This window comes from Alnus glutinosa, chromosome 3 (genome assembly GCF_958979055.1).
Source record: "Alnus glutinosa chromosome 3, dhAlnGlut1.1, whole genome shotgun sequence".
Taxonomy (NCBI): domain Eukaryota; kingdom Viridiplantae; phylum Streptophyta; class Magnoliopsida; order Fagales; family Betulaceae; genus Alnus; species Alnus glutinosa.
The window spans coordinates 13314364-13329067 of NC_084888.1; the positions used below are offsets into that span (position 1 = coordinate 13314364).

The window sequence follows — 14704 nt, forward strand, 5'->3', positions numbered from 1 at the left end:
AATTGTGTGAGATGTACAAACTCATGTTATTTATGTTCTTTATGTTATTGAGCTTGCTTAGCATAGCAAAGTTTGAAGTTTGAGGTGTTTTATCTTATAGTGAAAATGGTTATTGCCCTACTTATTTTATGCTTTATATGGTCATTTGTTAATGTGTTTGATGTTACTACTTTTTACTGTTTATTGCAGAATATTTTCTAAATAAGAACACGATTTAGCTTCCAATATTTTGATGCTTGAAATTTTTTCTGATGACAGCTTTAATCAAATAACTGTTCGGTAAAATTTTCTTTGTTTTGATTTTGAGAAGTGTCTCATTCCCCACAACCCCTCTCCAAGCCTTTCCCCCGGTTCATTAGTAATTTTGCCCTTACTGGATAGTTTGGGACTTCCATTGTTGGAAGGTTGGTGCCATGGCATGGTAGATTGTGAATGTTAGGACTAATTGTTGGATGCTGTGGAGAGAGAAGATGAAGGTGGACTAGGGAGAGGGAGAGAGAGAGAGAGAGAGAGAGAGAGAGAGAGAGAGAGAGAGAGAGAGAAAGAGAGTAAAGATTTAGTTTCCTCTGAGATATGGGTTGTCAGCACTAACATCGAAATTCGTCTTCCCTTCTCTATTTATTTTACTGGATAGACTTTGTTGCCAGTTATTTATCTTATTCTGTTTCTTTTGAATCAATCTCATATCTCACTGGTCAAACTTTTTCACCGTGGGTGGTTTATAAATACCACTACATGCTTCTGGTTTTTTCTTCTCTTTTATCTGATGAAAAAAGTTTCTTGTGTTCAGATTGTGTTCCGCTCTGATTCTGGGAAATTTAAGAAGTTAAAACATGAATGCAATGACTTTCTTAAACAATGTGATGAGTTTCTGAAACTTGTTACATCTTTGGAGGTTATGGTGAGTGATGTTGAAGCCATGGACTTGCCACAGATTGTTGACCAAGTTTGCAACTGGCAGGTACGTTAGTTATGCATGACTTGATATAGGTGAAAAGTATTTTGGATGATAACCCTTTGCTTCTCCACTCCACACTGCTATGCCATTTCAACTTATTATTCTAAATTACCTGTTTCTATTTTGGTTTCCAGAACACAGCAACCTGTTTTGTTGACCGATTGTCAGATGAATATGCTGCATATATTGATGTAGTTCAGCCAGTTCAAGTTGCAGTATATGAAATGAAATTGGGCTCAGCGCTGGTTATGTCTAGTGTCTTCCGAAAAGCATTTTTTAGTAGGCTTGATCTGGATGATATGGATCTTGTTATGGTATTTTCTTTCAAGTGTTTAAGATATCTGTGCTTTTAGATGTTGTCTTATTCTCATTGGCTGACTTGGAGAGTATGGCAGGGAACTATATATTCATTCATGAGATTTCCCCGTGGACATCCATCCAAGTCCATTTCTGTGAACTTGAATAGCATGCAGCCTGAGCTTCCTTCCTATGATATAAATATTCCTGGGAACTTTTGTGCAGCTGATATTAAATTGCTAGAAAAGTTGGTTACATTCTCAAGAGACGATGCTGTTGATAAGAAGGTCCACACTTATCTGAATCTATTTTATGATTATCCCATTTCGTTTGATGTCCATAATACTGGCTTCTTGTAAAACTCTTTGTTCCTTTTTCTATTTACTCTAGAAATTGACATGCATGTAAAATTTATTTCCTTGTAACAGGTCTCTGTTATGCAACTTGAAGCTGCTCTTAATCGCAACATTCTTGTCCGTGTTGCACATTCTGTAGCTAATACAAGATTGATGGATATTGAGTCCTTTAAGGTAAGAACTGATTTGAATTGCAATTAGCAGAAAGGGAATTAGTCACACAGGATTGATATCTGATGTTAAATTATATCTTCTGAATCAGCTCTTGGATAAGGTATTTAATCAATTTTCAAACCTTTGGATGAGAATGAAAGTTCAAGCAAAAACCAATAAGGACGACAGTTCTCAGAAATACAAGTTTAGGCCTCGTGCGTTTCAGATTGAGAGCATTATTGAAGTTAATATATCAACATTGTGCGAGTCAATGACAAATGATAGCTTTTCAGAATGGAAGGAACTGCTTTCTGAAGAAGAATTTCCTACAATGGTAGTACTGATATATAATGTTATATGTGCAAAATATGTGCAAATATTTGCTTTTTCCATGTTTCATGTTTTATTATTTGGTCCTCAAGAAATCCCTTCATCCTTTTAAAGGAAGCTCATGAGGAACAAGAAAGTTCACAGGAAGAATGGAATGTTATAGAGGAGACCATCGTGGACAACATAGTCCACGTTCACGATCAGTTATTTGGTTCAAATGATCTTGTCCTCGCTGTAAGTTATCTTCACATATTTACTGGAGATTTACATCAACTTCTTTGATAATGCTGATATTCGGTTGGAGCCTTATGGTTAATATGCAGCATTTCACCTTGTAGTTATCACATTCTTCTTGTGAAGGAACTTAGTCACATGGTTTTAATTTCATTTGTTGACATTAAGATTGCAAATTTCAAATCAACAAATAAATAAATAACATCATAGAATTAGGAATTATTTCTGTATTCTTTAAAAATTAGTTTGAACACGTGGGGTTTTGGAAAACTAGTTCATTCATTTAATTCTTCACTACAAATTGATGTGTGGAGAGAGTTACAAAACTGGTCTTCCGGTATCACAATTTTAAATTGTTTGGAGATAGCTTGTCATTATTGAATGAATGAGAAACTTGTTTTTAAATGTTATATATTGCAATACATTTTGGATATCTTGTTTGACTCTTTCATTGTGGTTGAATATGTTTTTTTACACTAGGTTATGCCATAAACTCTATCCATATTTGTTTCTGTGTTTATCTAGAACTTTGTGCCACATGCCTGCACTAAATGTATTGTTTCTTCAATTCAGCCTGGAACTTTTCAAATATCTGATGCAGACAGATTGCTTTGCTTCACTGACTCCTATAGACTGGGAGTAGGGATGATTAATGGTATTTTATTGATATTCTAATTTTTGGATGAATATCTGGTATTTTGTGCCTTCGAGAGATTATCCATGACTTTTTTTTTTTTCTTTTTTTTCCCTTCCCTTCAGGTTTAGGAAGTTTATTTTTGTCCAGTTTAGATGCTAAACTCATGCCGGAGCACTTATTACGTCTTTGTTTGGAGCATGAGCAGACAATTGTTTCATCTCAGAAATTGGCTCACAGTTATAATTTTTACAAGGTTTTAAACTTTTTGGTGCCTTATTATTACAATGTCTATTTTTTATATCTCATCGTATTCTAACCTTATTTCCATCCCATTTCTAGGATTCAAATGCTCCTCTTATGGCTAAAATGGTGAAATTGCTTACTCCTCTTCAACAGCAGATTCTTTCCCTTTTGAATGAATGGGAGGATCATCATGGACTCCAGAAAATCTTGGATGTGATTGAGATGCTCTTGAATATTTCTTTGAGCACCCCCTTAGCTAAGGTAGTGATATGGTTACTTTTTATTGTTTCTTCATATTAGCCTCTAGCTCTGCTCCACTTAAATCTGCTTTCATTTTTCCCTAAAAGTGTCGCAATAGAGATGGGTTATTTGGGCTTTCTTTACGTCAAAGCCAAGTCGTTTGAGATCCTGTTAGAAGTTGGGAACGATGGAGTTCGTTTCGCTTAGAGGAGTAGAGATGTATACCGGGCAGTGATTTTGGTCAAGTTGAGTGTGATTTGGTTTTCGAAAATGGTTGAGGAACTTATTAAAGGAGAGAATTTGAGAGAGATCTGTTGAACACAACGAGATGGTAGCATAGTATATGTGTGGGGACAAAGAGAGAAGAACTATGAAAGATTCTTGGAGCTTTCGGAATACGGTGGAGGAAGGTGGCATAGCTTGATTATCATCCCAGAGGGTTGGGAAATTGCATTTCATGGATGAGGAAGGTGGCGAAGTTTTTTGGGCTGAGAGGTGGTGTACAAAGTTGAAAAAGTGAGGGATTTGGTGCTAATTAGGTGATGTCGCAAACGGTGGAGCAAGGTCCGTTTGTATATGGAGGGTCTAGTTGAGAATGGTACTTTTCAAAAAAATAGAGATAACTAGGGATATATTGGGTATTCTGGGGGAAACAACTGTTGAAGGGTTTGGAAAGTCTCGGAAGGATAGAGACACAAACAATACCTGAAAATCACGAAGCTGGCAAGGCAAGTCTGAAGAAGATTGACTGTTTTGGAAGGAGTATCAGATTTTCATATGTTAAGGAATATGTTGATTGCTTTTAAAAAGGAAGTAAATCGATGTTTGGCGAGATTAAATATGGGTTGTGTTTTAGTGGGGGTAGGGAATTTGGATGGCTAGGGTAAATTGAAGGTTATATCAAGGCGGGGTAGAGTTAAATGAAATGGGCTCTAGTCATCCAGAAGGGCATGATGTGTTGAAATCCAACGGTAAAGAAGATGTGGAGGACCAATTAGTCAAGTTGGGTGACAAATTACATGGCCTGAGTAAGGTAGTAGCGTACAAACTTCAGGTACAACCAAAACCAGCGACCAAGTGGAGAGAGAAGGCGGGCGCACCTATTTCCATGGCGGGTTTAAGCCGGATGTTGGAGCCGACTATCGGGCGATCAGTAAGTCTTGTTCATGGTGATGCATTGTGAGAATCTCTGACGGTTGTGAGTTTGACGACGGGAGTGGCTGATAGTGCGCATGGGTTTGGTTTAGATAAGGCCAAAGGTAGCAAAACAAGCAGAAGCACGAGTATTAGCTAAGGGAAACTGATTTAGCGGGATTGGGTTTAAGATCAAGATTTCCACCGGATGTGGAAGCTACTTTAGAGGGGTTTAATGGGTAGATAAATGGTACCAGAAAGGAGTTTTAGAGTAGAGAAGGTCAATCCTTGAGAAGATGACTAGACTCTATGGGGTATTTATCTGTGTAGGGGTGAAAACCCAGAGCCGGTTATTGAAAATTGCCAACTGGCTCCAGTAACCAGGTAGCCGGTTAACTGGCTATCTCAGTTATCCGGACCCGATATTGAAATTTTTTAAACATGTGTTTTTGGGCCTATGTTTTGGGCTTTCATTTAAACGTTTTGTCACATAACTCTTTAGGGATGCCATGGTTGATGATTTGAAAGAAGCCATATTCCTCACAAGCCTGAGATATTTTCTGAACCAACCCGGATGGGCCACCGCGATTTTCATTGCCGTCGTTGCTTAGGTCGACGACAGGAATTGAGGCCAAGGACGAAATTTGGCAAAAGTGAAAGAGGCATGTTGGCATTAGCCATTTGAAAGGATTCCATCTCCATGGATATTATTTGAGAAGCTCCTAGTGATTCAGTAGAGAGATATAGGCAACATTTGGTAAAGTTTTGAGAAGTTGTTTTATCTATATATATTTTCCTTTGGGGCAAAACAAACATGGTAGCTCCTTTCCTCCTCGTTTGATTCACAGATAAAACAAGGTAGCTTAAACGAAGAAGAAAATGAGCTACCCGGTTTGTGGGGCGCAGAGCTTTGTGAGTTTGTGCTGTCGGGCGTCGGCTGAAGAGTGAAGCAGAGTGGAAGTGAAAGGAAAAGTCAAAAAGATGTAAAACTAGGGTAAAGGGTATCAGCTGTAATTTTTATATTTTATTATTTATATATATGTACCTGGTTTCCCAGTTGTAACCGGGTATTTTAAAATGCCAAAACCAGTAACCGGCTCTGGATAGCGGTTGGAGAAGATTATCTTAACTTTATAGAATGCGTTTATAAGTGGAAGAGGGATATTAGATTCAGTTTTTGTTGCTAATAAATGTGATGATAGTCAAATTTGATTAGGTGTCCCTGGATTGTTGTGTAAATTGCACTCTGAGAGGCCGTTACAAGCATGTGAATTGGGAGTTTCTATTGTATTTATTGAAATGAAATGGTTTTGGGGAGAAATGGTGGGCTTGGATAGCACATTGTATATCTATGGTGTGATTCTCCGTTTTGGTTTTTTTTTTTTTTTTTTTGATAAGCGTGATTCTCCGTTCTTGTTAACAATGTTCTCTCTGGTTTCTTTAGTAGTTTTCGTGGTAGATCAGTTTTTGTGGTTGTCATGGAGGTCCCGAGTAAGATGATGTCGGCCATAGTGGATAAAAAGCTATTATCAATTTTTTTGGTGGGGTCGAGGAATAATGAATATTTTGCAGTCTCATCTCTTGTTTGCAGATGACACATTGATCTTTTGTGAAGCTAATAGTGAACAACTCCGTAATTTTGTGTTGTCTCTTTTTATGTTTCCAAGCAGTGTCTTGGTTGGAGATTAATTGATCTAAATCAAAAATTATTCCAGTAGGTGAAGTGGTTGATGTAGAAAGTTTGGCTAATATCTTTGGTTGGTATTGGTGTAGCGATGAAGTATTTGGGTCTTCCTTTAGTAGCATCATATAAATCTACTTCTATATGGAGTGACATTATAGAAAAAATGTATAGGCGTTTGGCTGGTTGAAAGAGGTTGTATTTGTTCAAAGGAGGTAAGTTGACCTTGCTTAAAAGTTCGTTGTCCAATATGCCAAGATGCGATTTGTCTCTATTCCCCATTCTGATTGTTGTGGCTAAAATGATAGAAAAACTTCGGCAAGTGTAAGTTGCATTTAGTACATTGATCGAAGTTTTGTTCTCCGAAGCAAATAGGTTTTGGCATGCATTATGGTGTGGGGAACAACCACTGAATGAATCATTTCTGGAGTTGTTTAGTATTGGTTGTTGTAAAGAGGCATGGGTGGCAGATCATTAGCAGTTTTCTAATGGAATTATTCAATGAAATTTATCTTTTATCAAACCTGTGCAAGATCGGGAGGTAGAATTGGCGACTACATTTTTTAATGTGTTGTACTCTCTCAAAGTGAGACAAGGGGGTGAGGATAGTATTTGGTGTATACCAACCAAGAAGCGGAAGTTTGAAGTAAGATCGTTTTATTAAGCGTTATCCACTCTGTCTAGTTCATCATTTCCTTGTAAGACCATTGAAGAGTCAAGGTTCTATTGAGAGTGAGTTTCTTTGGGTGGACAGTGACTCTTGGGAATATAGACTTTGGATAACCTTAGAAAAAGAAAAGTCATAGTGGTGGATTTGTGTTGCATGTGTAAAAGGAGCGGCAAGAGAATTATGGACTTCAATTTTTTACCTTTTTCGAAGTAGATTGGGTAATGCCTTTAAGCGTGATAGAGTTGAATTTTGTTGGAAAGGTCAGTTGGGAAGTCGTTCTATTTTGAACACTTGGAGGATGTCCCCTTTGTGCTTAAGGCGGTGTATATGAAGAAAGCAGAATGCAAGGAGTTTTGAAGATCTCGAGAATTCGGTGGAAGAGCTAAAGCATATCTCGGTTAAATTGCTTTATTCATAGACGGGCTTATAATATCTCACAATTTTTTAACTTTTTATTTTTTGGATTCTTGTTCTTTTTCTCATTGAAGGGGTTTTTCTCTTGTATACTTCATGTGTACTAGGGTTATGCCCCTCTACACTTTTAATAAAATGCATTATCTTAAAAAAAGAAAAAGAAATTTTTTTTTGTAGAAAGTGATAAAGAAAGATTAAACCAGAAATGGGGCCATTCGTTTTTATTTGGTTTGTACAATGCAAGAAGAGAATAAAGAGATTATTAGTCAACAGAACAGATCCAATAACACTAGTGCAGCCTTTAAACTAACATAATATGGCCGGCCCACTCAGCAACTCAAGTTGGTCAGAAGAGAGTATTAAATCTGTGAAGCAGAATGATTTACCTGTTCATGCAATTCAATTGTTAGGTTTAATTTTAGATTTGGGAACCAGTCTCATTGTGTCTGATAGAACAATTACTCTGGATGTGTGTGCGTGTGTTGGAGACTTGACACATGATAGGTAGTAAACATTTTCTCCTCCAATAAATATCTAAATATATGTTCTGTTTCTTCTGTGAAGGCTCTTGCAGGGTTGCAATTTCTACTTAACAGGGCCCAGATGTTACAAGAAAATGGCTCAAAATTCTCCCTCTCTAGTAAGAACTTTCCTTCATTGATCATTTTCTTAGGTTCTTGCTGCATTTATAATGAGGGTTTATGTGTTCTATAAATGGTTATAGATCAATTGGAGCCTATTCGTGTTCTGGTGTCCTCTTGGAAAAAGATGGAATTTGGATCTTGGCCTGCCCTGCTTGACGAGGTTCAGGATCAGTATGAGATTAATGCCGGGAAGGTAAATCATGGTTATGCATATTTGCGAGGATTGAATGTAATACAGTGCAATTGTTTAGGGAAAACTTTGAACATTTGCAGAGGACTAGGGGAAAGAACAGCCATAAATGCAAATTACTATAGCCACTTAATACCGAGGAAAACTAATGTTGAAGCAAACTGATCACTTCTGTCCCTACTTGTATCTATAGTGTACCTATTTGGAAATGAATTTTGTCTTTGGTAAATTTTTAATTTAATTTCAATTCAGTAAGCGTGTTCCAGTATATATCTATGGCATAATGAATTGTGCTTCAGTACTATCAAAAAAGCAGTCTTGCTGATGCAGCTACTGAAGTCAACAATTTGTAACATTGGAAGACGTACTCCCTTTGTTCTTTTGATTAAATTTTTAAGCACTTACAGTATATGCATAAAAGAGCTTATGAAATTATATTTATGGCATAGGTGATATGTACAAGCTTATATATTGGCTATAATTTGCTTTTCTTCTTAAATCTAGAACCTCTACGTGATCTTTTGTATAATTAATTTGGTACTTTTGTCTTCTTATTGTTGCAGTTATGGTTTCCTCTGTATTCAGTTCTACAACACAGACATTCTGCTGATGTACTTGAATATAATCTATCTACCCTTCAAAGGCATGTTGTGGTTTAGTCTTTTGTTGGAATTCAGTTTAAGAAGGCTTCACTAGGGGTTTTGTAAATTCATCTTGTCTGAGTTACTTTTTGTGAGTGGAACTTGCAGTTTGGAGGAATTCATTCACACATCCAGCATTGGTGAATTTAGGAAACGCCTTCAGCTTCTGTATGCTTTCCTTGGTCAATTCAATACTGGTAGATGCCTGAATATTTATTCAAGGTAAGACTAAATACCGTGGCTTATCTATCTTCCTCTTGTTAAAAATATAGAAAAAATTATTACATGTAAGAGATTATCTGTAAATTTATTCGAAAACATCTCTTATGAAAGTTGATACATCAAAGCTAAGGGTAGTGCTACCCACAGAATGTTCTTGATGTAGACTTTTTGCTTGTTTAAAGTGTACTAATTGTTAAGTGATTATGCCAGTTCTTCTGACAAGGAAAATATGAAGATCTTATACAATGTAATTGGATTTCATGTGCAGTTTTTGCCAATGTGAGTTCTTTTCAGTTTTAACACTTTGAATATTTATTCCCTCATGAAGATCTTTGAGGTCGTTTCGGTAGGTAATAATGTTTTTTACTACAGAGTTTTGGAACACATAAAAGCTAATAGAAGAAATATTGAGGTAGAGTTGAAAGAGCTTCTGAAACTATGTGGATGGGAACATTCTGAGAGTTTGGTGTCAATTGAAAACTCAAAAAGGACCCAGCATAAGCTCAGGAAGCTTATACAGAAGTACACTGTAAGTAACATGCACTCTAGCTGCTTCATGTATTATTTTGTTTGCTGAAGTTTTGAGATGAGATTTTGTCAAATTTGTAAAAGAGAAACCTGGACTGCATTCACATGAGTACGACCCTAATATTACAAAATTTCGATATTACTTCATTTTTTTAGCCTCCAACTAATTCTTGTAAGATGTGATTTCTCATTTTGTGATTAAGTTGTGCTGTTTTTGTTTCTGTAGGCACATATAATAATATAATAAGTATAATAGTATCTTAAACAATACATTATTATTTTGTGGTCCAGCTGGCTGGTCCTTCATGACCTGGCATCTTGACTGGATTAATGCCTGCTCGCATCCGATTGTTCAATGTATGGATGATTTTATTCACATATCTCCTTGTTTGCCAAGTGCAATGTATCCGCGGATGCCTCACTAAGACCAACTGTGTAGGATCAGGAGGACTTGATGAAAAAAAAAAAAAAAACAAGTCTTTTTTAGTGGGGGGGACACATGGAAAGCATACCCAGATCCATCATGTCTTTTGCATGGCCAATGTCACAGCCTTTGTTTGTCATATGTTGTCTAAGATGGAGGACTGTTTGTAATGTCTGTTTCTGTGCCTAGGGTAGCCTTTTTGCATGCTTGTGCTGTAATAATATGCCTCTGATGTATTTGTTTGTATAGGATTTTCTGCAACAACCTGTAATGCTTTTTCTTAACCAAGACGCACTACAAAGGGGAGCAAAAGCTCATTCTCTACATGGTCAAAAGATTCATAATGGTCTTTTCGATCCAACATTGTTTCATGATGAGGACAGGTTAACGTTTTGTCCATTCAATGCTTTTGTATGCTCAAGTCTTTCTTAAAATACATGATTCTGGAACTTTGGTCTGATTTGTCTGGCATAGGTCCATATGGTCTGCTGACTGGAGGAAAAAAGTATATTATGCTTTGCAAAAGTTGCACCTTGAGAGAGCTCCTGGATTTGATACACACCTCTTGTCCCAGGAACAATGGAAGGTTGTGTGGTGCACAATTGAGAAAATATATAGAACTGTAGTGCATTGTGGTGATATATGGAAGGATGCAAACAAGAATCTGGGGAAGAGGAGGGCCTTTTCCGAGCTTCTAAAGCTGTTAGAAAGCAGTGGCTTGTCTAGGCACAAGTCCATATATACGGAGGTAATATAAATTGCATGCTAAGATATTAGTTGTCGTAATACATAATTTAGATTCTTTATACATTATTGCTTAAGCTAAATGTTGGTTTTCTTTTGATGACTGGCACTTCATAGGATCATCATAAATCTTGGTGGTTCCTTGAGCCATCATATGATGTGCAGCATCTGCTGCTGACACAAAGTAAATTGGCTTCTGGAGCTTCTGATGTTGCTGCTGCCTGCGAATTTCAAAGTCCTCCCTCTGAGGATTTGGTTACAGAATGGAAAACTGCCAATGAATACTACTTTAAGAGCGTAGCATCAGTGCTTCTTCTGCAGCAGATTTGCCTGAACTCCCACAAAGACATTACTCGTGAACAGGTAGATGTGATTCGCTAAACATCAATTGAAGGACCATTTCTTGTTTGATTTTGTTTAATCGTGGACAGTTTTCTCATATTTTTATTCAATTACCATACTGGGTTGTGTTGCCAAGTTGATAAAATCCCCTTTTTTCTTTTTGGTACATCCTGCTTGACAAGCGAAACCTGTTTGATATAGCTACTGGTGAATGCTACATTCCGATCCTAAAATTTGGTTGCTCTTTCGATGAGTTCGTAATTTATCCTTTATAATAACTTAATAGAGCTGCATTTTCACAATGATATCGTCCCTCTGGTTGGGCCATGCTTGGCTGTCCAGTTTCTACGCAGTTGTTTGTGCATTTGTGAGTTTCAAGAGTATACATAATCATCTTTTGTTGTTTTCTTGTTTACTGTTGTCGTGACATGCAATCACAGTTGGCACGTATGAGAGAGGAACTTGACTAAATGATTGAACGGTTGGAAGCGGGTTTGGGTCAAACTGGGTCAGGATTTATTGCTAGCCCAAATACAGGCCTAGGTCATACTGGGTCGGGTTTTATTGGTAGCCCGGTGGAGATAGGCGAGTTGGGGCAAAAACCTGGCCCAAATTCAAGAGTTGCGTATGATGAATTTTGATCAGTTCCCTTGTTGGTGGGTCAAACTAAAGGGAAGGTTTTTAAGAACCTGACCCATCCCAGAATTAAACCCACCCTGTCGTGGAGAGTTACAACACGGGTCGGGGATTGCACTGTTTCGGAAGTGGATTGTGCGGGTGCAAGTCCGAGCTATGGAGGGTCTGATGTCTCCGAGTGCTTCGTCGGTGAGTTTTGAAGCAGATGCCATGCAGTTGTGCAATAAGGGGAAAGTGATTTTGGACCTTGATGGTGTTAATGTTGCTGCTGACGGTGCTCTGTCTAAGGTCTCACCTCAGGACACAGCTGCAGCAATTGGTGCTATGCACTTGGGAGGTACCCTTTGTGTGTGAAGCTCTGAGTTGTTATCCCTCTAGTGTGCTTGCCCAACCTAAGTGTTCATGCCAACGACTTCTAGTTGGGTCCTGCATAAGGTGAAGCACATCCCTATTTTGTTGGTCTATCTTGTGAGGGGTTTGAAGGGCAATTAATGGCGTTGCTTACAGCCATTGAAATGAGTCATAATAAAAAGGGATGGACTTCCAACTCCAAATCAGCTTTCAGAAGTAATAGAGAATTGAAAAGATTATCCTGCTCAATCATTATAAGAGGGTAGGGAAGGGGAATCTCAGTTTATCCATGAAGCCTAAATTGTTATCATGGAATGTAAGAGGGTTAAACAACGGGGGGAAGCGCCTTAGGGTTAGAAATTTGCTTAGAGAGTGGAAAGCATATGTTATTTGTCTTTAGGAGACCAATTTGTAGCTTATGTCCTATTGTATGTGCGTAGTTTATGGGGGTGCAGTATTGTAGATTGGTGTTGTTTAGACTCAAGGGGGCTTACGATGTATTTTGCTCATGTTGGATAGGAGGGTGGTGGAGAAAATCGAGTGGGTGAGTCCTTGGTTGCCTTTTCTTTTAGAAACTTCGAAGATCATTTTTTTTGGGCTTTTGCAGGTGTTTTTTTGCCCAAATGCCAACGGCGATAGAAGGTTTTTGTGGGATGAATTAGCTGGTTTGCTAAGTTGGTGGGATTTACCCTGGTGCATGGAGGGAGATTTCAATGTCACTTGTTTTCCTAGTGAGAAATCGGGTGAAGCCCACTTTTGTCTTGCTATGTTTGAGCTTCTCGATTTCATTTCTGAGCTAAGGCTCATGGACATTTCTCTTGTGGGTGGCTCTTTTACGTGGTCTAGCAATAGGGATCCTCTCTTGTGGTCTAGAATTGGAGTTGGTCCCTATTTGCAATGTCATTAATGTCGAAGTTTTGGCTAGTATTTGTGTTGCAGTGTATCTCCTTTGCCTTTGAAATACCTAGGTCTTCCCTTTGGGAGCCTCGTTTATGGCCAAATCTATTTGAAACAACATTATTGAGGAGATAGTGTTGTTTGGCTGGATGGATGATGATGTACTTGTCAAATAGTGGGAGAGTTAAACTAATTAAAAGAACTTTATCTAATATGTCTACTTACTTCATGTCTCTCTTTTCCCTCGCGGTTAGTGTTGCCAATCACATAGAGAAAGTTGCAACAAGATTATTTGTGGGGTGGTTTGGGTGAAGAGTTCGAATTTCACTTGCTTAGCTAGTCTGGGTGTGTACTCTTATCTTTTGGGGAAGTGGCTTTGCCGCTATGCTCACTTGAGAGAGGCCTTATGGAGGGCGGTTGTGTATTCTAAATATTGTAGCACATGGGGTGAGTGGTGTTCAAATGAGGTCCATGGGTTGTATGGGGTGGGGTTTTGGAGAAATATCAGGAGGGGTTGGGGTGCTTTCTAGTCAAATTGTATTTGAGATCGGTGACTGCTCCAAAATTAGATGTTGGCATGACTTATGGTATGGGGATCAAGCCCTCAAGATAGTTTTTCCAAACTTGTTTAAAATTGACCGTTTTGAGGTAGTTCCAATAGCATACCAGTTGGAGCTTTCTAGTGCCTTGTATTAGTGGAATATTAACTTTTTTAGAGCGGCTCACGATCTCTTTGCCTCATTCTTCAATTACAAGTATTCCGTCAGAGTGAGAAGGGGTGGTGACAACTAGCTTTGTTGGGTACCTTCTAAGAGAGGGGTTTTTGATGCTAGATCATTCTACAATATTTCTATTCCCCATAATTGTACTCCTCCTTTGAGGAGTTTTTGGCGCAATAAGGTTCCCTCGAGAGTGACATTATTTGCTTGGTAAGTTGTATTAGGGAGATCATCACCATGGACAATCTAAGGAAATGACATTTCATTGTGGTTGAGTGGTGCTACATGTGTAACAAGAATGGAGAGTTGGTGGATCATCTTCTACTCCATTATGAGATTGTCTCTGCTATGTGGAATACTATTTTCAGCAGTCTAGGGTTGGCATGGGTTATGCCTTGTTGGGTGGTAGATCTCTTCACTTGTTGGAGAACACAAGGTGGTAGTTTTCAGCTTGATGCAGTTTGGAAGATGATACATCCTGTCTTACATGATGTCTTTGGAGTGAAAGAAACGATCGGAGATTTGAGTCTTGTGTGAGGACATTAGTAAAATTAAAGGCTTTATTTTTTATTATTCTTTATTATTGGCCTGTCACCTTTGATTTTAATTTTTTTTTTTTTTTTTCTAGCTAGGTGTCTCTCTTGTATACTTCTTGTGTACTTGAGTTGCACATTTGCGCTTTTTAATGAATTTGCGTTTACTAATCAAAACAATTTTCCTGTTTCCTGTAGGTTGACAGGTCTGGCGCTTTTCTCAACCAGCTCATTGACATACAACAGAAGCAACAGGTTGCTGCCAATGATTTTGCTAAGCAATTGAAGCACTTGAGGGAATGCATATCTACTTTGGAAAATCTCTATCCTAATTCCCCAACTACTGATATTAAAACTGTTGGCGTGTGCTCTATTGTTCAAAATCAACATGCCACGTTGAAATGCATGTGGCAGCAGAAGGTAAGTTCTCATCCTGGAATCTGATGTCGCATATGTATTCTTTAGCTTCCTTATAAGCTTGAGATT

General features: G+C 38.1%; 1 protein-coding gene across 2 annotated transcripts in view; it reads left to right on the plus strand.

Annotated features, from left to right (window-relative positions):
- The window catches only part of LOC133862996 (midasin), a 79881-nt gene that overhangs the window by 60524 nt on the left and 4653 nt on the right, over nt 1–14704 (plus strand). For both annotated transcript variants that reach the window (XM_062298953.1, XM_062298952.1), the window contains 19 exons: nt 791–961; nt 1093–1272; nt 1354–1542; nt 1684–1785; nt 1874–2098; nt 2209–2328; nt 2902–2983; nt 3088–3218; nt 3305–3469; nt 7912–7987; nt 8072–8184; nt 8745–8824; nt 8931–9044; nt 9255–9323; nt 9417–9573; nt 10246–10379; nt 10471–10744; nt 10858–11103; nt 14417–14638. In XM_062298953.1, the coding sequence (XP_062154937.1) occupies nt 791–961; nt 1093–1272; nt 1354–1542; nt 1684–1785; nt 1874–2098; nt 2209–2328; nt 2902–2983; nt 3088–3218; nt 3305–3469; nt 7912–7987; nt 8072–8184; nt 8745–8824; nt 8931–9044; nt 9255–9323; nt 9417–9573; nt 10246–10379; nt 10471–10744; nt 10858–11103; nt 14417–14638 (2850 nt within the window). The remainder of the gene's footprint in view (nt 1–790; nt 962–1092; nt 1273–1353; nt 1543–1683; nt 1786–1873; nt 2099–2208; nt 2329–2901; nt 2984–3087; nt 3219–3304; nt 3470–7911; nt 7988–8071; nt 8185–8744; nt 8825–8930; nt 9045–9254; nt 9324–9416; nt 9574–10245; nt 10380–10470; nt 10745–10857; nt 11104–14416; nt 14639–14704) is intronic.